Source organism: Corapipo altera, unplaced genomic scaffold (genome assembly GCF_003945725.1).
Source record: "Corapipo altera isolate COAL_440 unplaced genomic scaffold, ASM394572v1 55, whole genome shotgun sequence".
Lineage (NCBI taxonomy): Eukaryota > Metazoa > Chordata > Aves > Passeriformes > Pipridae > Corapipo > Corapipo altera.
This window is the reverse complement of record NW_020884882.1, coordinates 17,638,508-17,666,061: the sequence shown is the minus strand read 5'-3', so window position 1 is coordinate 17,666,061 and position 27,554 is coordinate 17,638,508. Positions and strand designations below refer to the sequence as shown.

General features: G+C 52.0%; 1 protein-coding gene across 1 annotated transcript in view; it reads left to right on the top strand.

The window, feature by feature from the left end:
• PLXND1 (plexin D1) overlaps positions 1 to 27,554 on the top strand; it is a 71,460-nt gene that overhangs the window by 33,509 nt on the left and 10,397 nt on the right. Inside the window, 19 exon segments of the mRNA XM_027640268.1 lie at positions 598 to 761; positions 2,428 to 2,579; positions 2,695 to 2,794; positions 5,904 to 6,043; positions 6,409 to 6,576; positions 8,420 to 8,510; positions 8,659 to 8,934; positions 9,830 to 9,979; positions 12,923 to 13,037; positions 14,079 to 14,186; positions 14,864 to 14,976; positions 16,157 to 16,264; positions 17,253 to 17,383; positions 17,743 to 17,941; positions 23,586 to 23,732; positions 24,467 to 24,623; positions 24,822 to 24,925; positions 25,912 to 25,975; positions 26,819 to 26,853. Of these exon segments, the coding sequence (XP_027496069.1) occupies positions 598 to 761; positions 2,428 to 2,579; positions 2,695 to 2,794; positions 5,904 to 6,043; positions 6,409 to 6,576; positions 8,420 to 8,510; positions 8,659 to 8,934; positions 9,830 to 9,979; positions 12,923 to 13,037; positions 14,079 to 14,186; positions 14,864 to 14,976; positions 16,157 to 16,264; positions 17,253 to 17,383; positions 17,743 to 17,941; positions 23,586 to 23,732; positions 24,467 to 24,623; positions 24,822 to 24,925; positions 25,912 to 25,975; positions 26,819 to 26,853 (2,522 nt within the window).

The window sequence follows — 27,554 nt, the reverse complement described above, 5'->3', positions numbered from 1 at the left end:
AGTGGCAGAAGTCTTTAGGCTAGAGAGGAAACGTAACCCGGGGCACCAGCTAATGGAGAGGTGAAGGCGGTGTAGGAAAAAGATGTGGAAGCTGAGCTGAGCAGATCTGAAGGGAGAAGTCAATGAAAGGGGCCCATGGTCACAGGGGGAGGGAAGGGAACTGTAAACACTGTACAGAGTACAAATCACTCCATTTTTGTCAGTGTGGAAGCAATGTGATTGCTTTGCTGGCAGGAAGGAGCCAGCTTTGCCAAGGAGCTTCCCGTGTGGATGCTGAGAGTTGGAAATGTGTAGCATGAATTGACAAAAAGATTCGAGTTTGGGTGTTGTTTGTTTTTCAAGGGGAATAAAAAGGAAAAGAAAGCGCTAAATTATGTTGCAGTGAGAACAAGCACCGAGGCCTTCTGGGAAATCTGCAGGATGGCAGCCAAGTGCTCTGCTCGTCTGCTGGATTTCGGATGTTGCTGGGATTAATGTAACCGATGGGGGGGGGGGGGGGGGGGGAGCGGGGGTGGGGGTTTGACTGCCTCAGGCTAAGCAAAGTTGTGAAAGCCGCAGGCCCGGAGCTCACATTTTCTGTTGTCTCTGGTGTCTCAGTGGAGGTGTACAACTGTGGGACCGGCAGTGCCGACTGCTCCCAGTGCCTGGGGAGGGAGGACGTGGGGCACCGCTGTCTCTGGAGCGAGAGCAGCTCCAGCTGCAGGCTGCACACGGAGCCCCCCCTGGTCTCCGACGTCTGCCCAGCTCCTGAGATTAGGAAGGTAGGACACAAAGGCAATACAGTGTGTGGTGGGGTGGGGTGGGGTGGGGTGTGGTGCTGAGGGGTGGGAGCAGCCACCCTGTCCCAGCTGGGACAGAAGAGGATCCAGGCATTGTCCCTGGCACAGGACAGGGTCAAGACCAGCACTGAATTATTCACTGACTTTCTATTCTGTTGAGTCACCTAGTGCCAAGGACATCTTGCTAGTGACAGGATTCAGTCTTCCTTGTGTTAGTGGGAAACATAACAGCAGCACAATTCAAATGCCCCAGAGTTTCTAGAGTTGCTAAAAGCAAGAAAGATATGTAGGGTTGGTTGAAGGATCCTTATCAGGAAAGCATTTAATGGAGCATGACTGAAATGTGATTGTGAACCCTGTCTCCAGGCACATGTAAACTGCAGTTCTGCTGTGATTTAAGAGTGGCAGAGGGACCTTGGGGCATCATGCATTTTGAAATGTATTTTACTTAAATTGTAGTTAAATTAATGTTTATTGGAGGCCTTTGGATCTGGGGCTCTGCTTAGAGGTATGGTGGGAGCCAACAAATTGATCCCTGACAACTAGCAAAGAAAATACATAGACTAGATCTTAAAATGGGGTCCCTAGAAAAAGAGAAGCTGGAGACACAAAACATCAGAACTGGCAAGGATATGAGATTTCTGCTCTTAGGGAGGCATGTGGTGATCCAGGTGCTGTAACACTGCACGGAGGGGCTGCAGGATCCCCATTGCTACCACTTCCCTCTTGTCTCCATGGGGGAGAGGTGCTCCTCTGAGCCTGTCCTTCTCCACACTCATCAAGTGTTATCAGCACTCCCCAGAAAATAACGGAAGGAAACCACAGTTCAGGTTGCAGAGTGTCACTGACTCTGTAACTATTTCCTTAGCAAATAGTGGCTGGTAAATCCAAACCCTCCGGAGCCATGTGAGCAGATGAGCCCTCACAGAGCCCTCTGGAGAGGGGCAGCTCAGCCAGTGAAGGGGGCACTGAGCCTGGTGGTGGGTCCCCACCAGCCTTGGCCAGCCGGTGCCACCAGGAGTGTAGCACTGGCTCTGTGTGCCGCTGCCTGTGCAAAGGGAAAAGAGCCATTTTTGCTGAAAGGGGTTTGTTTCACCTGCTGAAGTCAGTGCAGTCGGTCTTAATGCTGGCACAGTGTCACACCCTGTCTCCCTGCAGTGCTGAGATGTTGTTATGGCCAGCACCCTGTCCCCTCACAGCACTGCAGACAGCAGCTGCCAGGTGAAACCAGTGCTGTAGGAGATGGATTCAAAAGCAGGGGTGTGGAAGGAAGGATATTTCACCCTAGATGTGTTTGCAGCTGGAGTGATCCTTGACCAAACTCCAATGCCAAGCACATATGTGTGGTGGATTCTCCTTTGCCAAGCTACAGCAAGGGGAGAGTGGTGGCAGGCCTGCTAGGGGAGCAGGAGTGTGAGAAGTGATTCTCTCTGCGTCATGGGGCTCAAGTGGGGTGTGGGCACAGGGACCGGCTCAGGGATGAAGGCCAGAAGCTCATGGTGGTTCTCCCCAAACCTAGTCTAGGGGAAGATGTGCCTGCCCATGGCAGGGAGGATGGGGCTAGATGATCTTTGAGGTCTCTTCCAACCCAAACCATTGTAGGATTCTGTGATCCTCTGACTTCATGCCCTGTCCCTTGGTGCTGCAGATCGAGCCGCTGCGTGGACCGCTGGAGGGGGGCACGCTGCTGACCATCCGTGGGAGGAACCTGGGCCGGCGCTTCAGCGACGTCCTCGCCGCCGTGCGGGTGGGCAGCGTGCACTGCACCCCTCTGCCCGACAGATACGTCGTCTCTGAGATGTGAGCTGGGGGAGCTGGGGAGGAGGGCCCTGTCCCCTGCATGTCCCCTGCCTGTGCCTGCCTGTCCCCATCCCTGCTGCCAGGCACTGCTGCCAACCACCTCATCCATCCACAGGATCGTGTGCCAGACTGGAGAGGCTCAGGAGGCGTTTTCGGATGTGGTAACAGTCAATGTGAGCCGGGAAGGGAGGTCCAGGGAGCGATACTCCTATGTGGTGAGTAGCCATCTCCTGAGTGTTTCTTTGGTGATTCCTGCACCCTTTAGAGTGAGCCTGCAGCTCCACCCACCTTCCCTAGCTGGCTGGGAAACGGGATCTACAACTAAACATAGCGGGGTCCTCAAGGAGCCACTGAGGTGTCTCCTCACCTGTGGTTACCTGAGCGGGGTCTGGCAGGATCTCGGCAGGGTGTCGGTGGCACAGCCATGCTCCCAGGCTCAGCTTCTGTGGGGGTGTATCTTGTCCCAGCTTGATTAACGTTTCTCCTGCTATAAAAGGAGCTCAGTTTTCTTCTACCTCTTTTGCTAAAGTGCTGTTACAACCTGTGAGATTTTTTGAGATTTGTGAAGTCCCTTTGTGAGGTGTAAGTTACATTCCATGAATTCACATTATTTAGAACTGATATTTTGCTGCAGAGATTGTGTTAGTTTTTGCATGAAGTAATGTGTAGGGATTAGACTGGAGCTAACCCTCTGTCATTGTTCAAAGAAAAGCCCTTTATAGCTTTGTGCTGTGCCATCTCACAAAGACAGCTTTCATCTCTACAAACTTGAGAGAAATCCATGCATTTCTTCTCTTCCCTACACGACCCTTGTCCCTGGCTGGACGCTACTCCTGGGCAGCCCCAGCGGGTGGGTGCCAAGGCATGCAGAGTGCTCTGAGCCTTTGTGCCTCTGCTCCAGCTTCAGCTGGGGCAGGACAGCCCATGGTGCAAGCTGCTGGCCTGGGAGGAGACTCGGCGCCCCAGGAAACAACATTTGATTCCTGGTGGCCATTGTGAAGAATTTAAGGCAGATCATGGAGTGTGATTCCCACCCCGTAGCCAATGAGAGGTTGGGTGTTTAGTTCAGGGAGGGTTACAGGTTACACAGCATGCAGCTGGCACAGGCATGGCACTTCCCAGCACCCGGCAGAGCCAGGCCTGGCAGTGCACAGGGAGAGACTGGCAAGGAGATGGCCAGGTCAGTCTCAGCAGGAGATCCAGCAGTCTGGAGTGCATTGAGGTGCCACGGGGGTACAACCCAGTGACAGCCCCTGGATCTGGGGGTTTCTCAGGACGTGTGTGCTCAGCCAGCACATCCCCACTGCCGGATACTGTCTGCCTGACAGAGGGGAGAGGGGCATGTGGCGTGGGAAAGGGCCGAGCGACTCCTTCGCCAGCTCTTGGCATGTGAGGAAAAGCCTTTCAGGAAACACCTGTGGAAGCACCAGCACAGAACAAAGCCAGTCCCTGACCTCAGCCTGGGTCCCTGGCAGCCCTGTGCTGGCAGCTCCTGGGCAAGCTTGGGAAGCAGGCAGTGTCCCCCGGAGCGGGAAAGGAACCATTCCTGGTCAGGTGGCACAGCAGAAAGCTGCCTGTCTATCTGTCTGTCTCTCAGTCTGTGTGTTTCAGCAGAGCTTGGAGCAGAGATGAGGAAGTGCCCTGCCTTGTGCATGTGTGTCATGGGGAGAGGCACTGCATGATGCATTCCTGGGGGTGTCACACTAAAAGTTGCTTTACAACTTTTCAAAAAGGTTGCTTCTGCACCATTTGCAGACCAAGCAACACTCAAGTTTTCTTGGTTCTCCTCTCATATCAATGGCATGCAGATGGAGTAGCCTACACCATGCAAGGCTGGTCTTGGTGAGATCTGAGCTTGGTTACAGATACAATTTGCCTGGAAAAGTTTAAAAGACTTTCAGAGCTACCCTTGCAAAGAAAGTCCCCTGTGACATAGCAAATATTGTTTCTGTGCTACGTGTTTCATAGTCCCCATTAGATGTGTCTAGAAGAGATAGGATTCAGCTGTAATTGTGCTGAGGAGGAGGGAGAGGCCCCTTCAGAACATTATAGCAGGCTGTGGGTGAGCTGGATTTGCCAAAGCTGCGATGGAGGCGACTGGTGCTGGCAGTGCACTGAGAGCAGCAGCCACTGGCTCTGGCTGAGGGGAAGAGCTGGAGGGCTTTGGGGAACAGGAACAATCCTCTCTCCTGTTGTAGCTGCACTTGCCAATGCGTGGGTTAAGGGCCAAGGGCAGGAGACAGCTCCCTACAGACACCCAGAGAAATACAAATCCTATGGAAGTGGGTGACAGGCAGAAACAACAATGAAAATTACTACAGAGGAATGAAGCCATCTGAATGTAGGACAAGGGCAAGGGTAGCTGTTAATATGTGGGTTTGTGTAGTGAGGACTGCCAGGCAAGGCATTAGCAGCAGGTTCAGCCTGCACTCCACGGGCCCATACGAGTCTGCTCTGAGAGATGGCCTAGGAGTGAGCAGGACCAGCCCCCATGGGCCTCCTGCCTCAGGACATGTGCTGTCTGGGAGAGAGTTACCACTGCCCTATGGAAGGGTCTTGAGATCATTATTTGTTCTGCCCTGGCTGTCCTGCTCAAATGGAGGAGGGACATTGCCAGCAGCCTCTCCTGGGGCGCCTGTGAGCAGACACAAGGGCTCAGTGCCACGTGAGTTATCAAAGCCTCCAGCTCATGAATCTCAGGAAGATTTCCAGGGGCTGCAAACACAGATAACATACACGCTAATTTCTGCTGCAAACGGTGAGAGGCAAAGTAACTTCCCCTTTAGTTCCTGTCATTGCCTCAAGAGATGCAGATTTTAAGCTTCCTTAAGCAGGGGTTTGGTATTCAATTATCTAGACCCAGGTGTCTGTTTTCACCAATCTCAAAGCCATCATCCGGTGGGGCTTTAACATTTTCCTTGCATTTAGGAGGACATGGATCTGGAAGGGCAGAGGTGGTGGGAGAGGGAATGAATGAGAAATTTCTGTTCTTTGATGGACCTTGAGCTGTTGCTGACTCTGGACCCCCCTGCTGGAAAACTGAAGGGGCTGATGGGATCCTGGGCTTCTGTTCGGCCTCATGTCTCATTTATAGCCAGAATTTAGAGACCACAGAGAGTCACAGAGATTTTGTATTGTCTCACTACTTAATGCTTGTACCTCTCCTCTAGTTCTGAAACCCTGCCAGTGAAAGCTTTTCTGTGCTGCTGTTTGAGCCTCACAGTGCTGGATACTTACATGTTCTGAATCAATTCCCATGTGTGGTGTGGAGTATCCAGCTGGGGATTTACTAGGCTAGAAAACAGATTTCCCTTTTGTTTTTAGCTTCCCCTGGTGCAGTCCATAGCTCCCTCGAATGGACCGAAGGCTGGAGGAACCAGAGTGACCATCAGAGGCAGCAGGCTGGATGTCGGCTCGGAGCTCCGTGTCCTCATCAACTCCTCCAAGCAGTGCACTGACCTCAGGTGAGAGCAGGGCTGGGGGCTGGGGCTGGGGCTGGGCTAGTGACAAGAGACAAAGCGTTAGGAAGGATGGTATTGGCCTCCAGGTGGTCAAGCAGGGCAGGTGTTTAGGTGGGGGGCACCACTCCATGCTGGCAGAGCATTCCCCTGCCTGCCCTTTCCCTGTGGCTGTAGGGGAACTGGTCTGGCAGCCGGGATGATGTGTGCTGGGATCTGCTCGTTAGCAGGCCGAGTGTAACGGGCAGTTGGCATGTAACTGGAAGCTTCTTCTCCCCTGTGTCTGCCACCTGCCTGGCTGCCGAGGGGTTGCCCAGTGCCGGGCTCCAGCCGCTGCCTGTGCCACAGCTCACCTGCCTCTTCCCGCGCAGCCGCACCGACAGCACCATCACCTGCACCATGCCCGCCGCCGAGCTCACCACGGCTGTGCCAGTCTGCGTGCAGTTTGAGAACAAGTCTTGTGCCAGCCTCAACATCACTTTCAAGTATGAGAAGAACCCGGTTATATCAGACATCAACCCCAAAAAGAGCCAAATCAGGTGAGATCCTGCCCCAGCCAAGACAACCTGTGAAAGAGAGAGTCAGTTCCAGGCTGGTGGGAGAGGGTCCTGCTGGGAGAAAGGGGCTTTCCAACCCTGGGGCTGGACACATTACCTTGCAGATGGGTACAGAGGGCACTGCAGCTTGCTCTCAGGGTGCTCCAGGGCACACCAGCACGGGAGTAAAAGAGGTCTCACACACCAGGACTGTCCATAGCTTGTTTTGATGCATTTAGGAGTGGAAAAATGTCAGCCTTAGTACCTGTACCGTGCATACCTGGTGGGTGCTTTAGAGAGGTTTCAGGTGGGAACTCAATGAGACCCTGAGGATTTTTCTTGGCAGTAAAACTGTAGGAGGATAAGATGAGATTTGTAATTTTGGATTTCAGCCTTCTCCGAGGTCACAGTATTTAATTTTTAAAGTGTGTTGCTTTTAATTTCACATCTCTCTGTGGATCACTCAGGCTTCTGTTCCTTTGGATATCATAGTGAAATCCCACCCTCCTCAGCTGTGAAGCCTGGAAAATCCAGGGCTGACCAGGAAATCTGGGACGCCAGCAGCTGTGCCGGCAGGACCTTGGTGGAAGCAGCACACCCAGGGGCGAGCACGAGCAGGCTCTGGTGCTCTGATCCTTGGAACAAAGCCGCCTCTCGGCATTCCCAAGCACAGCGCCAAGGCCGCAGGCTGTGGGAATGGTAGTGGAAAGGCAGAGTCATGACTCATCGAGGCTCAGCCCCTCGCAGGCTCCCAACTGCTGAGTGTCGAGAGTGCTGTCTAAAAAGAGACAGGGGAAGAATGTCCCTGCTTGTAGTCACAAGGGAAACCACTGGCATATTTCTCCATCACCTTAGTCGGCTTCCTTAGCACTTAGAGCAGTTCCAAAATTTCAGAATGCAGGGACTGTGACTTCTGCAGCCTGTGTGGTGGCTTATGCAGTCTGACTGCTCGCCGTGCTGCTGGGCTGTTGACCATGAGGGTGTCAATAACTTGTGTAAAAATTTAGCTGGAACTGATTTCTGTTACCATATTGCGAAAATAATAATTCATATAAACAAAATTTAAACCAAAACAGAAATTGTAAGCTAGTCTGCAGACGTGACAGGCTCCTAGTTAGAAACGTGGATCATAACCACCTGTGATACCCACAGGCTTCAGAGAACCTTGGGGCCTCACGGCCAAAGTCACTGTGTCTGGAGTGCTCTTCACATAATAGGATTTGTGAGTCCTGACTGTTCCCTGGCAAATACTCTAACCAGGTCAAATATGATATGGAGAAAGGGGAAGGTAAATCCAGGGTGCAGATGAGCAGTGATGGTTGTCCAACCCTTGCTCTGCCTTGTGCACATCAGTGCTGCTCGTTCATGTTGTTAGTTGACTGCACGGTGAGAGGCCCATGGGTCACATTTTCCCCCCAGCAGGTACAAAACACAACAACTTTCACATTCTGATCTGAATCAGAAGTTCGTAGGAGATGCAGGATCCCTGTCAGCCTCTAAGGGACTTTCCCCTCTTCAAGCCTCACAGTTCTCTGCAGGTCTCTGAGTGGCAGGGACAGGGGCAGAGTCATGGGTAGGGGCAGAGGATGTCTCCTGCTGCTGGAAGAGGCCCTCCCGTTTTCCACCACAGAATCTGCTCCTCCTTCCTTCCTTCCCTGATACCATGGCAGCAGTGTGGATCCTTACTGTAAGCAGGAAGACTCTGGCTGTTGGGTCACATTTTCTGCTCAAGCAGCTGGGAAACATCTCTGGGAAAAGAGATGAGGACAGGAGGGAGACAGCCATCACACCCTGCTGCTGCACTGTCCTCTGCAGTCACCCTCTCTTTCTTCCCTTCTCCTCAAAGTGGGGGCAGGATCATCACCCTGGAAGGAAGAGGCTTTGGGCTGGTCCAGAACGTGTCCATGGCTGTCCGTGGCATCGGCAGAGAACACACGGTGGGTGTCCTGGTGACAGAGCGGGGCTGTGTGTCCACTGCCAGAGGATGGCTGGGCTGTGCAGCTGAGGCCTCAGCCCACGCCTCAGGGTGGGCTGAGAGCGCTCATGGTGCTGGGTTCTGATGTTCTCGCGCTCTCCTGCTTGCAGTGCTGCAGGGTTCACACTGACACCACGATCACCTGCCCCTCTCCAGCTGCCTCCAACATCACTGTGGGGAGCAAGCCTGCCCCCATCGACTTCTACCTCAATGGGCGCCTCTACACAGATGACCGCCCAGCTCTGGATGAGGAGATGTACCCTGAGGAGGCCCTGCACTTCAGCAAGTTCAGCCTGGAGTACTATGCTGACCCCCAGTTCTCCACAGCCAAGAAGGAGAAGTGGATCAAGCACCATCCCGGCGAGCCCTTAACTCTGGTCATACACGTAAGAGAGTGGCTGTTACAACTCTGCTTCTCTAGGGTCTGCCTGCTCCCCCATGGGCAGCTCTGCAGTCCTGAGTACCAGTGCAGTGACTGTCCACAGGGAGAGGAGAGAGAAGTGGGTAGCTGGGGACTGGAGAGGCAGGAGCACGTGCTTCAGGCTCAGCATGCTGCTCCTGTGTCTCTGTGTCCCAGGATGTGCAGCCTGGCCTGAGGATGCCCTCTGAGACAGAGCTGCCTGGGAGAGTGTCATAGCATGAGACTAAATGAAATACTGGATGTGTGAAAAAGAATGACAATGCACTGGCCTGAAACAAGGCAGGTGCTGCAGACGAGCCTGACAATAGGTGTTTATTCCTGCAGAAACAGAATGTGCATTCTTCTGTTTTGACTACTGAGTTCAGCTCAGCTCACAAGGAAGTCAGGGTGCAGCAGTTGAGTGGCCTGGACGATGAGCAATAGTAATTCAAAGGCCATTGTTCACTGCAGGATATCCTCCCTGCTTGCAACGTGCTCCAGAAGTGTGCTCCCCCTTTCTCAGGCTCCACAGGCGCATCCCCTGGCTGTCCCCTCTGTTGTACATCCTTCCCCCTCCCAGGTGGGCGCTTACATCTTTATCTTCAGTGCACAGCAGGCCAGATCAAAAGCAGATTTTTCCAGGTTCCATGAGGGGCTTGCTCATCCCATTGCCCTATGCTGAGTGAGGAATGGGAAACAGGAAAACGGGGAATGGCCTGATTCTCACTTTCCTGTGGAGTGCTGGAAAAATGTCCTTGGTGAGGGAGAGTCTTCCCAGGTCTGCAAAACAGTGGGGAATATGGAAAGTAAAGCAGGAAGATCAGTTGCAATTCCAGCTGCTGCTCTGCAGCCTGACATCCTGATTCTATTTCTGTCTTTAGAAAGAGCCTGACAACCTGGGCCTGGAGAGCAATGAGTACCAGGTGAAAATCGGCCTGATCTCATGTGAGATCCAGATTGTTTCAGACAAAGTCATCCACTGCTCCGTCAATGAGTCGCTGAGCACCTCAGAGAGGCAGTTGCCTGTGACGGTGAGTTCCAGAGCCCTGCACTGTGAGTGTGTAGGGCAGAGGGGTCCTGCTGCAAACCCTGTGCGTGAGGGACCTGCCCAACTCACCCACTGGTGACCCTGCACAAGGCTACACAGGTGGAAGGGTGCACAAAGCACACCGTGCTGGCAGCTGTCCCGGGGCAGCTGGTCAGTGGGATGGAGGCTGCCCAAGTTGTGGTGAGGGGCTGCCATGCTCCAAGTCATGGGACACGGACAGCTGCCTGCTGAGGTGCTGCACTGTGCCAGGGGGAGGTTACTCAGTTCTGCTGGGGCTCGGTGAGGTCTCAGGCATGTGAGGTTTTGTCACTTGCAGTGATTTTCTGTCCCCCATGAGATACATTTGGGGAATTCCTTACAACTTTCAGCTAGCTGCTCTACTCCCACCAGCAGAAGGGCCATGAATGGCCATGACAGTCCGACCCTCACCAAGCTGAGTCCCTGCATGTGACCAGGAGGGTGAGAGGAGTACCAGGGCTGGACAGACTCATGTTGCTTCCAGGGGATGCTGCTTTGTCACTGCAAAGACTTCGGTGTTCAGGGCTTTTGTTCCTCTTTGTGTCTGCAAAATTCACCATGCTTTGGTGCTGCCCTGTTTTCCAGAGGGCTTGACTGAACTGCTGTGCTCGCCCTCAGTTTCCCTCATGTCATACACAGTCCGTTGCCGTCCAGGGATGTGACTACGGCTCTTTGTATCTGAGAGAAAATGCCTCCACCTCCGTGGTCTGAGACGCTGCTGCCCCCTCCCCGTCCTTGTGTTGGCAGGGTTAGGGTCGGGGATGGGTGGGAGCCCGTAGTGTGGGCAGGGAGGAAAAGGAAGGCTGAAGGGACTTGAGGAGCTGTGGACTTGAGCAGCCCAGAAGAAAAACATGAGAATGAACCACCAGTTTGCTGACAGGGTTGTCCAGTTTACTGGCAACAGTTTGAGGTATATGAAATTCTGTTGCAAACTGGAAATGCGGTAATGCAGAAGTAGCAAAATTTCCCAAGTAATTTTAATGGAAATTTTAAACAGGGTAATTTTTTTTTTAAAGAACTGAGACACAGGGAAATCCCTTTGGGGAAGAAAAGGAATTTATGAGTTTGTTAGTCTTGGTGTGACATAAATCATTCAGGACAGTGCCTTAGTGGGTCCCCAGGAAGCAGGAGAATGATACCCAGCCCTAAATATCACAAGACTGTTCAGAGTGCACCAGCAGTGAAAGTGCAGCTAAATAATCTGCTTGTATTCACACCTGTGCACCCTTGCTAAACCTTCAGACATGGTTCAGGCCATCCCTGCCATCTGTTCCATGGGTAACTGCTGCTTTATAACACACTCGGTGGCTTTGGTGACACAGGGCAGGTGTGTGCAGGGGTCCCTGTCTGGGTCTTACCAAGTATTGAGTAGACCTGTCCAGATACACAAGCTTGTCGAGGCCTTCAGACCCATCTTTGTTCATGACCAAACTGTTTAAACACTGAATTAAGGAGCAGACATGGGATTTCTCCTCTGAAAAATGCAAAACTTTGAGTTGATGGGGAAAAAAAGACTGAAATCATGTTGAGGAGCAGCCTTATTGCAGCATTTCAGAGGGAAGATGTGGAGATCCCCGGGCCGGGCAGGTGGCTGTGAGAGTGCTGAGCAAACCTGCCCAGATGCTTGTGCAGTGCTGTGACTCCTGTCCCTGTCCAGCACCGTGGTTCTCAGACAATGTACCAGGGTGGAGACCAAAGCTCTCCGTGTCCGGAGCCTTCTGCTGGCAGTAGCTGTGCCTGTGCCAGTGCTCCCAGAGCCAGGGCTGGATTTTCCAGAGGATGGAGCTGTGTGCAATGTGGTGTCTGGTCATGGGAAGGCCCCACTTTTTGCACAGCTTTGGCTCAGCGACTGAGAATTCCAGCTGCTGGAATTTCAGGTGGTACACCAAGGGTGCCCAGGGGGCACCTTTCCCAGAGGTTCTCTGTGACACAGATGTTATCATATTATTCCAGCTCTTCCCTACCTTGTTTCAGGGTTTTTTGTTCAAGTTTCTCTCACTTCTCATTCCTTGAGAGAAGTGAAACTCACATTTCCAGAAGTGAAAGCCTTGTGTGGTCATGAGTTTTCCTTATCAGATGATGCTGTGAAATCCTTTCATCCCAAGGACCCAAAGAACTGTTTGTAAATGGTGCCCAGTAACTGGCCAGCCTGTGATGTGTGCTGGCCTCTTCCCTTCTGGAGATCAGGAGACCCAAAGACTGAACTCAAGTGGTTTGTGCTTGGTGTCACAAGAAGTACAAGCTGGGAGCAGAGCCAGCACCTCCTGACACACTGTTCACTCTTTTGGCCTCAAGATCATTACTCCTCTATGGTCTCATTATTATTTATTTTTATTCCCTTAGTTTATTTGTATTTCAAGGGCTTGAAAATTTCTTAACCCTCCTTCTCCTGGGTGGTAGCAGTTCTGCTTTAAGAGGAGAAAGGCTAGTGCAGCTGGGATCCAAAGACTGTTCAGAGCCATAATGGAAGTCGATGATTAGTGGAAGTGGTTTTCTAGTAGAGCAGCACAGGCAGTCCTGTACAGTGCCATGGGCTCTCTAGGGAAGGCCTGTCTCATTCTGGGGTGGGTATGGTGAGGCTGTGTTGTTGGCCTGCAGTTCTACCACTGAAGCCCCACAGTGGCCCTGGGATGGGCACTGCTGCAGCATCACAACCTGCTGGGAGCAGCCTCAGCATCCCCAGGAGTTCAGGAAGTGAATTGGGCTCCCTTGAACACACAGAGTACCCAGGTCTGGCAGTGAAAGGCACAACCTGGCCCCCCGTGGAGCCCAGGGGGCTGTGCCAGTGTGGGCAGTGCGTCCTTGGGTGAAGGTCTGCTGAGCCCTGCCTTGCGTCCCTCCCTGCTCCCAGCCCCTTGGCAACGTGCTGCTCAACTCCTGCTTTTCCTCCCTCTTTCTCCCTCTCCAGATCCAAGTTGGAAAGTTCAACTACACAATTGCGATGCTGCACCTTGGGGGAGGAGAGACCGCAATCATTGTCTCCATCGTCATCTGCAGCATCCTGCTGGTCCTTTCTGTTGTAGGTAAGGGAAAGAATGATGCATTCTGAGGCTGTGCCGGGGTTTTTGTCATTGCGTGTGGAGTGGTGAAGGTGACTCCAAGTGCTGCAATTATGCAGTACCTGAAGTTGGTCTGGGTGCAGCAGGTAGCTGCTGTTTGTATGGCACGCAGCCAGTACCAGCACCAAGGCTCCACAGCTCCCTGCAGCACGGAGCTTTTGCTGGCTGAATCTGCAGCTCAGCTCTGTTGCTTGAGCCTGTGATATTTATAAACTTACCCTTTTCTCCAAAACCTTAGTAGCTACTATAATACAAAACAAAGAAGAATGTGAGAAACTGGTCTTGGGCTCCTACTGACTCACAGGGCTCTCTCACAGGCATGACTGTCCCAGATCATCCCAGAGGTGCTCCTAGCCCGAGGTCCTGTCATCAGGAACAGGCAGTGACAGGTGCCTGGCAGAGTAGGAAGAGCAGAGCCTGCATTCTTAGCTGCAGGTGTGGAGAAAGCACACCAGTGTGTGACCCTGGGTGGAAGCTGTGCAGCACACTTCTGTTCTTGAGCTGGGGTACCTGCTCACTGCTTGCCCAGCACAACCGTGCAGCAAGAAACGTGCCAGTTCACAGCAAATGAGTGGTTTCTAATGGGGATTTAATTTATTTTTAATAAAAGCTGTAATGCACACTATTTATTAAATGCACCACCCATCATTAGAAACATATTTCTGGAGGCATGGGAAGACTGTCGGACATGAACACTGTAATACAGGTGGTAAACATCCTGTGTTCTGTATCCATTAATCAGCTGGAACACATTAGTATACAGTTAGCTGAATACAGACAGCCCACACCTAAATTGAAGATGACAGTTACAGCATGATCATTATATTCCAGCTGGTTTTACTTATTTACAGATAAATCGACAACTGCCTGAGTAGATACCAGACTGGTGGTAGGTGTGAAACCAACTTTGGGTTTAGCTTTCTGCACCGTGTCAGAGGGAACCTCTCTGATTCCAGCTGCAACTACTTCTGAGTCCAAAAGGCTTGTTCCCTTTCTCTTTTCCAGCACTCTTTGTGTTCTGCACAAAGAGCCGCAGAGCTGAACGCTACTGGCAGAAAACCCTGCTCCAGATGGAGGAGATGGAGTCGCAGATCCGGGAGGAAATCCGCAAAGGTAAGTCACTGTCTGGGCACCGAGGAGGACCCAGGGCTAGAAGGGGGATGCTGGAATAGCATTCACCTTCTGTGCTGTAGAAGTTTATAGGATTATTTATAGGAAAATTTCTGTCATTGCCTATGAGCTTCAACAGGGCTTGGGAGTGAGGCTCAGTGGCTGCAAGTGTGGCTTTGCTGCTGTCCTGCTGCCTGCCTTGGGCAAGCCACTGATCTGCAGTGCAACCAGCTTCCCTGTCCTGGAGTTAATGGCCCCTAGCTGTGTCAGAGGTTTGCTTGAAGGCCATGCTAATCTTTAGTGTGCACTTGGGTGCAACAGAAACTGCAGCACACTCCTGCTAGAGCAATGAGAGAAGTGATCCAGGCGTCAGCACGTGCCGTCCCACAGTCTGTGACTCCGCTGTGTCGGCTGAGGTCCCATCCTGTGGGAACTGCCTGCCCAGCCCCATGGTACTGGGCTCCATGGGCAGGAATGTTCTGTCAAGTGCTTGGGACAAGGTTTACAGCGCTGATGGTTAAACCTCGGTGGGAATCTGCTGCTCAGAGAAAACCCAGCTTCAGCTCCCACAAGGGAACAGCTCAAGGAGGCGGAGATGAGATGTGCTGTGTTTCTGGTGCCAGCCTGTCTTGCCTGGTGGAGGATTGGGCTCTCACCATCTGCGGGTCTCTTTGTGCAAGGTTTCGCGGAGCTGCAGACAGACATGACAGACCTGACCAAGGAGCTAAACCGCAGCCAAGGGATCCCCTTCCTGGAGTACAAGCACTTTGTCACCAGGACGTTCTTCCCCAAAGTAAGGAGACAGTGAGTGTCACGGGCACCTCATAGATAGCACTGAGGTCCTTCCCAGCCAGATCAGGGCTCTGCTGAAGGGCTTTTACAGTGTCACAAAATCATTCCACTGTTATATATTTACTTGTCATTTATTTCAACCTCAATTACCGTCAAAAGTGGAGCCACAGCTCCTGGGGCATCAAGTAAGGTCGGGGTTGCTTGCACATGACATAGCCTGGTGGTGGCAGTGTCCTGGGAGCCATTGGACACCCTCTTCTGGAAGAGCTCTCACATGAGCAGAGTTCTGGGGACTTCTCCTTCTCCCCAAGGGCTCCAGAGTCACCTCATTCCATTCAGTGGAGATTGAAGGGTGGCTGAAGGGTGAATCTGCCATTGACATTCAGGGAGAGGGGATTTCTATTCCAGGCAGGGAATTCCTGAGCATTCCCAGCAGCTCAACCGGTCCTCAGGAGCCCTTTGGACATCTCTGTCTCTCCCTTTCCCCCCTCCCTGTCCAAGTTGGGTGCCTGGTGCTCCCAGTAAGATGTCCCTTGGGTACCCAGTCCCAGTCTGTCTGCCCAGAGTCCTTCTGCAGGGCGACACCAGACACGCTGGTGCCGTCATTCCCATCAGTGACTGCCCTTCCCCACAGCTGTATGTCACCCCTGAGGCAGTTGTGTGTCGGTGCTGAGGAGTGAGATGATGCTTTATGACTGCAGAGTGTTTCATTAGTAGCTATTACTCAGGTTTTTCAGTTATCCACTCTCCATATCTCTGCACACTAGAGGCTTTAAGATTCAGGCTGCTATAAGAATGTTAGAGATTTAAACATTTTTCCCATCTGTTTCAAAAGTTACATATGTTAAAACACCCAGAACTCCTCTATTTTGATTTCGTCTTCTATAAAGCTTTCTCTTCTGGGAGTTTTCTAGCTGTCACATTAGTCTATTTGCAGTCTCCCTGCCCTAACAGCCTTGTGTCTGCGCAGATGTCTGCCTCTCCCCATCCTTGTGATGTTTGCTCATTCAAGAGGCTCTTGCAAAGTATTTTAAGGCTTCATAAACTATGCAAACCATCTTTGTGATGGGTGGTCTTAGTCCCAATGACATGGCTCCCATCTCATTTCCCTGAGGTGCACAGCACACAGGGAGTCCCCGGGCAGGTGCATTGCCCTCCTCTAACACTGTGCTTGGTTCCAGTGTTCCTCTCTCTACGAGGAGTGCTACGTCCTCCCATCCCAGCAGCTCAACTCCCAGGTGGGCTCCCAGGTCCAGGAAACACATCCGCTCCTGGTGGGGGAATGGAAGGTGAGTAACCCAGTAACAGAACAAACGCTTTAGGGTGTTCCAAACCATCAACACAGAGCAGCATTGGATCAGCTTTGGCTGATCAGAGAAGGCAGATCTATGGATCTGCTCTTGCATGAAGGAGTGTTGCCCTGGGATCCTTCCCGGCTCTGCTGAGGGCTCTTCTTCCTGAGATGTGTCATACTGTGTATCACTTCAGCCTCAGTCACAGTTCCTCATAAGTGAGATTCCTCCTTTTACCAAGCAGTGACTTGGTAAAAGCTGCTGTTGTCCCAGAGCTGGGTTTGAAGGGGACAGGGAGTAGGGATTGAAGAGTCAGAGAGTTGCTAAGGTTAGAAGGGAGATCTACTTAAAGCATCCCCAACTAGATGAATTTTCTGAGGGCCTCATCCAACTGTACCAAATATCCTCAAGGACAGAAATCCCACAGCCTCCTGGGGCCTTATTCCAGTGTATGACACCCTTAAAGGTGAAAACTGCCTTCCTTATATTTAGTCAATGTCCCATGCTCCATCTGGTATCCTTTACCTCTCATCCTGGCACTGCGTTGGCAGAGAAGAGCCTGGCTCTGTCCTCTCTGCCCTGCCATGGGGCAGCTGAGGCTGCAGTAAGATCTCCCATTAGAACTTCTGAAGGCCGACCAAACCCAACCCTCGTCACCTCTCTTGTACACCCACTAATTATTTTGTCAGTCCTCAGCTGCACTTGCTCCGTCTGTCTCATAGTGGGGAGCCTCAAACTGGCCACAGTGCTCCAGGTGTCCTGGTGAGCTCTGAACTGAGTGCAGGGGCCATTGCCAGTGCCCTGCTGGCTCAGCTGCGTGTCCCTTGCCAGGAAGACTGTTGACTGTGTCAGGCAGAGGGAGGAAGGGCACTTCTTCTCAGTACCTCTGTGCTCAGTAGGGACATCCCTGCAGTCAAGGGGGATAAAAGCTGGAGGAAAACAGCAAGCAGGGTTTTCTCACTCTGCTTTCTAAATTTTTTTTCAGATCCCTGAGAACTGCAGACCCAACATGGAAGAAGGAATCTCGCTGTTCTCCACCTTACTCAACAACAAGCACTTCCTCATCGTGTTTGTCCATGCTCTCGAGCAACAGAAGGACTTTGCTGTCAGAGACAGGTATGAGCTTCAAAACCAAAGACCTGGCAGCTGGAGGAGACTGATTTCTTCCTAACCTGTAGCAATCCAGCCATTGTTTGGGGCCATGCATTTTAGTGGATGGTTGAGTTACACTTCTTTCTATTAGAAATGAATGGCCGTAAACCCTAAAGGCACTCACTTATTTGGCTTATCAGTAAGAGAGTGCAAGCTGACCCAAGGTCCTGCAGCACTGGAAGAGTGTTGAAACTTCTAACACCATTGAGAAGGGTCATGAAAGTTGTCTGAGAGACTGCCTTTTTGTGCTAGGTTTTTTAGTGCCAATTGGCAGTTCAGTCTTGTTGGACTGGGGCTTGAGTCCTACACGTTCTGTGTTTCAGGTGTAACCTGGCCTCCCTGCTTACGATTGCGCTGCATGGGAAACTGGAGTATTACACTAGCATCATGAAGGACCTCTTGGTAGATCTAATAGATGCTTCAGCTTCCAAAAACCCCAAGCTGATGCTGAGAAGGACGGAATCGGTGGTGGAGAAGATGCTCACCAACTGGATGTCCATCTGCATGTACAGCTATCTCAGAGTAAGAGTGCCAGTCGCTGCTACAATGGGTGCAGGGTCAGCTCTGTGTGCAACAGTGATGAGGGATGTGGGGACAGCCAAGGACCTGGTACCTGCCAGCAGTGCCACTTGAACGGTCACTAACTGTTGTATTGAAAAGTTCAGGTGTGAAAAAGCAACCTGAAATTCAGTTGCTTCTCCCCTTCTGCCCAGGGCTTTGGTGAGCTCAGGCTTCATGGCAGGCCAGAGCACAGACCAGTGTTTTCACTGTGCTTGAGAAGAGCCGTAGGGGAGCTGAGAAATAACCAGAATGGCTGGAGGTTTGGGAAAGCACCTGGTTTCATGTTGTTGCTGTGACCAGCTGACACAGGCCAGCAGGGTCCATCGCTGGCGTGGAAGCCCCAGTAGTTGGGAGGGCCAGGAGTGTCAGGGCAGGAGCTGCTCCATGTCAGTGCCTGTTGGTGTGTGGGGCCTCTCAGGCAGAGGCATCCTTGTGGTTTCACACAGATCCAAGCAGGAGAAGGTAGGATGTCTGTCCCAGAAGCCTGACTGTCTTCCTGACTGTGATAAAAAGGAAAATGTTTGGCATCTCAGAGCCATCAGCAGTCCATCTGCTCAGTGCTTTATCTCCAACATTTGCCAGTTCTGTTTGGAATTTCCCAGAAGAATTGAGCAATAACTTAATTGATTCCATGGCAGTTAATTGGAGGACACCCCATTATACTCACAAGGGAGAGCCTTGAAAAAGCCTTTGAAAAAAATCTCTTTTCCCAAAGTGTTTTCTACAGCCACAGAAGCAATTCTTTATTGTTCTCGTACATATCATGATGTCTTCTGATCCCAGCTGATGATCACTTTTTGTCCTAAAGCCTGTGGTTTTGTAGTTCATAATCTTTCATTTTAGCTCACATAATTAGCCAGTCTAATGAAAGAAGAGTTACAGGAGTGGATGAGGATGGCTGTGTCAATGTGGCACAGCTATCCAGCCTGTAAGAGCAGAAAAGAGGGAATTAGTGAAATTTTTTAATCTTCAGATTTTGTGCCTTTAGTAAACGATTGGAGAAAAAGAAGTGCTGATCTCTCCTTCTGGGGAGTGGAGACCACATGTGAGGCATCTGATCCAGCTCCAGCCTGTGCTAAAAATGGACATTGTGCAAGAAGGCTTTCTCAGGGAAGAAAAAAGAGGAAAGAAAGTGGAGCTTTATCACGTGGGCCCGAAGGCTTGGGCACGTTACACAGCTCATGAATGGTGAGGAGCTGCACGTGCAGCACACTGCCCGTCCCTGGGGCGCTGGGTGGGAGCTGCCCATCCCCACATGGTCCAGGACCATGGGGTGGCCTGTGGCTGTCCCCAGGGCTGGGCAGTGCTGGTGGGAACTGTGAGCTGGCTTCCCCCTGCTTGTGGCCCCACCTGCCCCACAGAGGGAGGACGAGGATGGAGTCTGATGGGAGCAGGTCTGTGAGGTGACTGAACACTTTGCAGAGCTGTTGGACCACTGACTGAATGTGCATTTCCATCTGCCACAGTGGGTCCTCAGCATAGTCTAAGGCTGCATGGTGGGCTTGCAGTCCCCTCCACACCTCCCGTGCCCAGCCTGAAGCTATGGCAGTGCAGAGCATCACCACAGCTTATTTCCCATCTCTGAAAGCAAATGGTTTCCCAACTAGAGCATAATAAAGTTATTTCCAAGAGAATGATATCACACATGCTCCACAGTGATCAGGGACCTGATCAGAGATACCGAGCTGCTGCTGAAATACGGAGAGGGAAAAGAATTGGTCAGACAGGAATGACTGGAGAGGCCCCTGCACTGTCACAAGGTGACGCAAGCCAAGCTGTGCAAGGGGACAGGGGCTCGATTCGGATCAGCAGAGCTGGCACTTTCCCCCCCACATGAATGAGGACAGAGCCCCTGCGGTGGGACAGACGGCACCTCCTTCCACACGGCTGGTGTCAGCTCGGGGCTGTGATTTAAATACTAGTGATAGCCAAGCACCTCCCATGTGCCTCGCATTCCTTGGGATCAAACTCTGCTGCCTTCAGAGAGGCATTTCTTGGTTAAAAAGAAGGCTGCCTGCCTGCCTGTAGCACTGCTCTGTCAGACGTGTGACGATGGGTCTGGTTTTCATTCCTGAATTATCCCCATTAATCACAGTGACTATTCGAAACAGCTGCTGCAAAAGTCCCTGCCGTCGTGTGGTGGAAAAATTCCAAGTGCTTGTATTTTCCCTTGTAAGTCAACGCTACATGCTTGAAACATTTGTTTCGCATTAATGCTCTGCCTAACAGCCCGTCCATTTGTGTTTCGGGGGAAAATGATTTGAAGGAGCTGTCTTCAGCTGGGAAGGAGCTGCCAGCCACAGGCATTCATGGTCTGCCCATGTGGAGGGCACCTGAAGGCAGTGAAGTCACCACTGATGGGAGCTGGCTCTGTGCGTGAGGGAATGGGATGAGCCAGCAGGGGATTTTTGTGAGGGACAGGGCTCAGAGGGAACTTGCAGCATTTGCACAATCAATGCAGAACTCTGTTTCTGCAGAACTGAGTGAGAATCGCAGATAAAATGGTCCGTGTTTTTATTTTGTGCTACAGTTTTGGTTAAAATAACTGAAAAAGAAAGCCTTTCCCATGAGATACCGTGGTATCTCACTGCTGTGCCTAGTTCCTAACAGGATCAGGGGACTGGGTGTTAAAGGAAAAGTAAGATCCTGTAATTCAGTTTTTACATCTGGGTCCAAGATTCCCCAAGTTTTGCGTGTGGGATGGAGCTGAGGTTTGGTTCTTCGCAGAGTGCAAAGATATTTGTCCCAAAATTAACAGGCACTTGGGATAAGCAGCTGTTTTCTGTGCTTTTCCCACCCCAGCCTCACCAAAACATTTTGGAAATGGCTGTAGTGTGTTCCTGGGAGGACATATATAATGACTTGTCGGAGTTGTGTTAATAGGGCAGCAACATGTGAATCCAGTCTGTGCTCTAAACCTTTTTATTTTCCCAAGCATATAAAAATGAAGCCCTCCCACGCTCCTTGTGCGTGGAACAGTTCAAGTCCTGCCAGCCTGAACTGTGCTTTCCATTACTGCAGAGTTATTTCAGTGCCCTGGGTAGCTTTAAGAGCCCATAACAGTTCAGTCAAAAATGAAAATGAAGTCTCATTAAAATACATTCACAATAGGAGGAAAAAAGGCCCCAGACTGTGTTTTTTTAAGTATTTTTTTGTCCTGAATCAGCACTGATCTCTTCTGGTTAAACTTCCTTTCTCCCAACTAGCCAAATCCAAAGACAGTTTTGATTCCTTTCCAGATGAGTTTTCCGAACAATGCAGGAGGTTTCCAAGTTTGCCAATTTATCTCTAGTCCCTGCCTGCCAGCCCTTCTTTCCCTGCTTTGAAATTTGCTGTCTGATTAGCACTTTTGCAGATTTCCGTAACATCCCACAGTTCCTGAGCCTGAAAGCCAGAAAGCCAAACAGAAATAGCATCTCTCCAGCGGAGCGCTGTCACTGTGTCCCCTGCGGGGGACCTGGGGCTGATCCTGCCCGTGGGCACGGCAGCAGGTCCCTGATGACCCCCAATGCCTGCTGTGCCAGAGCACCCACTCTGCCACTGCCAGGGCAGCTTTACGTGTGCAGGACAGTGCTGCAGAGTCAGCCCCCACCCGTGCAGCCTGTGCTTGTCTCAAGCCATAAAGAGCTCCTGTACCAGCAGGACTCGCCCTTTTTTAATGGTTGTGGAGGCACTGTGGAGCTGCTGGCTGCCCCCTCGGGTCTCCGTGAGGCCAGAGCTGCCCATGCAGGGACAGGCAGGCTCCAGAGCCTGGCCCCGAGTTTGGCCTCGGGTTTGTCCCTGCTCACGTGCGGCACAAATGGAGTTCCTGTTGGTAGTACAGCCTGTGTTGGGGGCTGTTGACCCTGCGGGTCACCATACAGGGACAGTGGTACTGCAGCATGAGGAGGTCTCGGTGTCGGTGTTGTCCCCTTGCTTGTTCTTTTATGCTTCTGCCTTTCTCTCCAAAACAATCTCTCTGTGTCTTTTGACACGTTCTCCGCTCTTTGCAATCCTCAGCTTCTTCACCTCCGTGACTCACCTTTCTCTACGCTCTGGAAGCCGTGCCTTCCTCCATTCCAGCACCTGCAGCCCTGCTGCTGAGCCCATTTTGTGCTGCCTGATCAGAGGAGCATTGCAGGAATCATTAAACCCTTGCAGCAGACCTGGGGAGCTTCCCTGTGTTCCTGAAGTTTCCCTTGGAAAGGAAGTGACTGCCTGGCTGACACAAGACAGCGTGTGCCCACCCAGAGCCCCCCGCATCACCATATCATCAACCGAGCCAAATGCAGCACATCCAAATTGACACCGAACTAATTGCTTTAGCAATTACAGGGCAATTAGAATAAAAGAATCACCAAGTTTTAATTAAGAAGCAGATTGAACAGGATTTAGCAGCTCCTAGCTGAGAAATATCAAAACCGTTGGGTATCTGTTGTCTTGAGCAGGCTCTCAGATGGCAGGGCTCCGTGTGCCGGGGGGGATGCTCCCATTACATAAATGTGCAGAATTTGCACTTGCCTCATTGGAAGAAAATTGCACATGAACATTAGGGAGAATGGGATGTACTGCAGTACTGAAAAGTTCCTTAAAAAAATAGCTTATGTTTTCCTTGCACATCAGTGCATCAGGCAGAGGTGGATCGGAAATCTGGCATTAAGCTGTGTAGCTGAACCACATAGCAAATAGGTGCTCCCTGTAATGTTTTTGGTTTTTGCTGCAGCAGTGGCACAGTTCACCTCTCTCCCATGAGCTTAAGTTTGATGAATGTAAGGAGTTAAATGATGTGTTTACTTGCTGTCGCATGGGAACAGCTTGTTGACCCGGATCCTCTCTGTTTTGCTGTGATGAGGGCTCTACTGTGGTATGAGAAGTATGAACACTGATTCCCAGAGCCACAGACCGAGGCCATGGGCTCACTCCCATGGAGTTCAGTGGCAAAGCAGGCAGTGCAAAGAGGGGTTCATCTGACATATTTACGAGAAAGCCAGATGCTGCAGACCTGGAGTTTTGTGCATATCAGCCCCTCCTTGTCCTGCTGAGTCCAGCGTGTTGTACAGTCTGCACCCTTGTCAGAGTTCAGGAGGCATCTCTGTAGCACAGTGTGTCAGATTCTTCATGAAGTTCATGTGTAACTTCACATGTAAATTAATGCACATTTGTATTTTGCCAAGCATGGTGCGTGCACATCCCCGCTCAGCACAGCCACACATTTGCCCCTGATTTCTGAGCAGCACCTGAGCTCTACCCACCAAAGAGCACAGGCTGGCCCAGCCCATCAGTGACATTCCACAGCTCCAGTGCTTGCTGGAGAACTTGGATGGAATATGTTGATGCTGACAATTACAGCATCCCCAGAAATGGCCTGCGGCTGTTGTCGGCTGTTTTGTCCTCTTCCCCATCTGCGTTGTCACAGTACCATAAGTCTGAAAACTTCTGAGCAGCCTCAGAGAAATGCTGGTGGGAGCTGGGGGTGATGGCACCCACTGGGCGTTCACAGCACCTGGGGTGCTCCTCAGTATGCAGAGGCACTTTCAGTGTCCGTGCAGAGCCTGTCCCTGCCACGCTGCTGATGGAGACACCACCACTGCATCCTGTTTGCTGACTTGGTCTTTCCTTTCTTCAGGAGACGGTTGGAGAGCCCTTCTTCCTGCTGATCTGTGCCATCAAACAGCAGATTAACAAAGGTTCCATCGATGCCATTACGGGAAAAGCAAGGTACACCCTCAACGAGGAGTGGCTGCTGAGGGAGAACATTGAGGCAAAGCCAAGGGTGAGTACCCACACACTGGAGCTGTGCTCAGTATTTGGGTCTGCACAGCTTGTATGATGAGGAGGAACCTGGACAAAAAGAGGAGAGGGTTTCTGATAGTAAGAGTTGCTCTCATTGCCCTGCAGCTTCTGGCTGCAACCGAGGTGGTAGCTGTGCCTCCCTGAGCTCTGAGCAGGCTTCTGTGGCAGCCTGCAGCCCCTCACAGCTGCCTGTCCCGCTGTTCAGTAGTTCTTGAGCTGGTTACTGGTGGTGCTGGCAGTTGGCTCCAGCAGGGCAGTAGACCCATCCTGCTTAGAGGCCATTTCAGCAGTGGAGCTCGGCCCATTGCGTCAGGCAGAGGCTGAGCAATGAGCCTTGGCAGCCACATTAGTCACCAGTCGAAGCCAAGCGGCTGAGGAAATGGCTGGTGATGGGGTTTGACCCTTCCTCCCGCCCTGCAGTGGTCTCTGTGTCAGGGCCAGGCCCCATTAGCAAGACTGCATGAGGGGGGGCTGTGGTGTCGCTCCCTGTGTCCTCCCTGCTCCATCAACAACCGGGGCCCTCAGCCCCCAGGGCTGTAAATCAGCGCCTCTCATGCTGTAAAGCCTCAATGGCCACATTAGTTCAGCCTGATTTCCATCAGCACGTGGCCCGGGGCACACCAGCCAGAGCTGTGTAGGCGCCGCAGCCTCCGAGCTTCCTTGGGAGCCAGCGGGACCCAGCAGGTCACCCCTCATAACAACCTCTGCCTGCAGAACCTCAACGTCTCCTTCCAAGGCTGCGGGATGGACTCCCTGAGTGTCAGGGCCATGGACACGGACACACTCAGCCAAGTGAAGGAGAAGATTCTGGAGGCCTTCTGCAAGAACGTCCCCTACTCCCAGTGGCCAAGGGTGGAAGATGTTGACCTCGGTAAGGACCAGCAAGTCCGTGAAACCAGATGAAGCACCTGATGTTGCACAGCAGCTGTTGGTGCCTGTCACAGCAGTGGGTGAAGCAGCGCTGACAGGGGGCAGACCTCAGGGCAGCCTTTCGGGCCCTGGAGCCTCAGGCCCCCTGGCACCTGCCTCCTTCGGGCTGGGGTCTCACTTCTCCCCTCTCTGTGTTCAGAGTGGTTTGCCACCAGCACTGACAGCTACATCCTGCGGGACCTCGATGACACTTCAGTGGTGGAGGATGGCAGGAAGAAACTCAACACATTAGCACATTACAAGGTAAAGCTGCCGGTGCCGCAGGGGAGCTTCACCTCCTTGGAGCCTGCTTGGCCTCCGGGGAGAGCTGCAGTTCCCCTCCAAAAACAGGATCATCAGGAACAAGCAGGGAGGTTGCCATAGCTCCGTGAGAGCTTCCAGGGAATAGACATCTGCCCTGGCGAGCATCTCGTTAATATTGCAACACACAGAAACTAATTAAACACTCTTCATGCAAAACAAGTTATTACTGACAACAGAAAGAGGAGGGGAAAAACCTCCTATTCCCAAGGGCCACCAGCCTGGCTGATTAGTATCACTCTGCTCTTGATCCGCACTCCTGCTGAAATCACAGCTACGACTCAATGCCTGCCCTGAGAGCAGAGGCTGGGGATACCATCGAGGAGCCGAGGCCAAAAATGCGGGGATATGTGGTGAATCAGATTGTTTCCTTGACTGTTTTTGTGTTAAAATTAAATGAAACCAGAAATATTTACATGATTTCCATACTCCCTGGTATGCCTGGGAGCATAATCCTCACTGGTTTGTAGCTGTGCACAGAAAACAAAAGCGGAGCTGAGAGCTCATTACTGTGGTTATCGGGGTAACACTGCCATGGTGCCCTGCAGCAGAGGGGATGCACCGGCCCCACACGTTCCTTCTGCCATCTGGGGAAAGGCAAACCAGCACCTGCACAGCACAACCCTCCCTCCTCTTCAACTTACCTGGGGTTCTCATCCAAAAATGTGTCTTGGAAACATGTATATGCCCAATTCCCATTGGGTTTGAGAACCTCGCTATCTTGTATTTGCATTGAAAATTCCTTTCCATGCAGGGCAGTGCCGTCACTGCCAGTTCCCACCTGGGCTCAGGGGCAGGGCAGGGTGGGTGCAGGGGATGTTGCAGAACCACGACTGCACCAGCATCCCCCAGCTCCTGGGTTCTCCCGGGGCTGGGGAGGCACCGTTAAGGCCCCCATCATCAATGCCTGCTCTTCCCTTCCTCCACAGATCCCCGAAGGGGCATCCCTGGCCATGAGTTTGTCAGACAAGAAGGACACCACACTGAGCAGAGGTAACTTCTCGCTCCTCTTCCCCTGCTTCTGGTGACTGGGCAGGAACACTTGTATTGTCAGAGGTTGTCTCTGGCCAGGATGCTGGGAGCCACTGCCAGGCCCCATGCCTGGGTACTGGGATGCGGTGGCCCTAAACATATGCTATCCAGTCTCCTTCTGTTCCTGCTTGCTGGGGTGCAGAGTGCTCTCCCAGCCTTCAAGGTGTTTGCACCTTCCATCTCACACTCTGACTGGGGGTTTGCATCCAGTCTGTGCTGACAGAGTGAGAAAAAGGAAGAATCTGAAACCACTTGGCTGGAAAAGCCCTCTCCCTCCCATTTACACGTGTTCAGTCTCTTACCAGCTCATTTCTAGGTTTCAGGCTGTGCAGAGTCAAAAAAAAAAACAAGAGAGACAAAAATCCACATTGAACAAGGAATTTCAAACCCCATTTTCAGACCACCTGCACAGAGCCCAGCAGTGGGAGTCCTTTTTCCGCCGGGGCAAGGAGCTGCTCAGGGCTGAGCTGCCCTGATGATGAGACTGGGAGACAGCCATGGGAGCACGGGGCATGGCAGGGCACAGCAGGGCATCACAGTGCAGGAGTGCCGTGTGCTCATCCTGCTCTTGGGTCCCTCTTAAAACACACCTTGGGAGACCACAGGTCCCTCTTTACCTCCTAAGGTATTTGCCATGTGCCCCAGAATGCAATGAACAACCCAAAACCAAGGAGAAACACTGAGATCACTTGTGGTGAGAACACCAGCTCAGTCTTGGAGTTCAGATGCCTCTTGAGGGCACCAGGGGAGGTGGGTTTCAGTTTGGATCCCTCGACTGAGCCCCTGTGTCTTTCTTCTTCACAGTGAAGGATTTGGACACAGAGAAGTACTTCCACTTGGTAAGTATCCTGTTCCTGGTTGCAGAGATGTTGTCTGTGTGTGGGGGCCCGGGCTGCCCTCCCCTCCTGCCCTCCAGGAACTGCTTCTGAAAAGCAGAGTTGTTGCTCCAGGACACCCGCTCTGCAGTGGCACTGGCACGCGGGGGGCTCTGCTCCCCCAGATCTGTCCTGCTGCCATGACAGCAAGGATGCTGACAGAGTGTGCAGCGATCCCTCATCTCTCCTGCACTGGAGTCAGTGGGTCCTGTTTGTTCAGAGCATGTGTTGAAAGAGGAGAAACTCTCAGCCTTGCTGACATTAACTTAAATCATATCTGTGGGCTGGAGTGTCAGATATGATGAACAAGCTGGATCAAGGCTTGTTAGTTCTCCTCAGCAGGGCACAATGAGGTGCAGAAAGGTGATCTGTAGACAAACTTTAGTACTGAGAGACACAATAAAAAATTACCGGGATGGCAGAGAAATTGTTGTTCCTGATTGAGCTGTGGGCAGCCACAGAGAGCTCAGGAGCACGTTTGGAGCATGGCGTGGCACAGTGCTGCCAGCAGCATCCTGTGACACCTCAGTCAAGTCACCTGCCGGCAGCTCCTGGCACTCAGCCTGCTTCCCGGGCTGGGCACGTCCATGGTTCCTGCTGGTGCGCTGTTCTGGAAACACAGAGTGCTAAACGCTGCTAAAAGCTGCTACAAGAAAAGGTGTTAT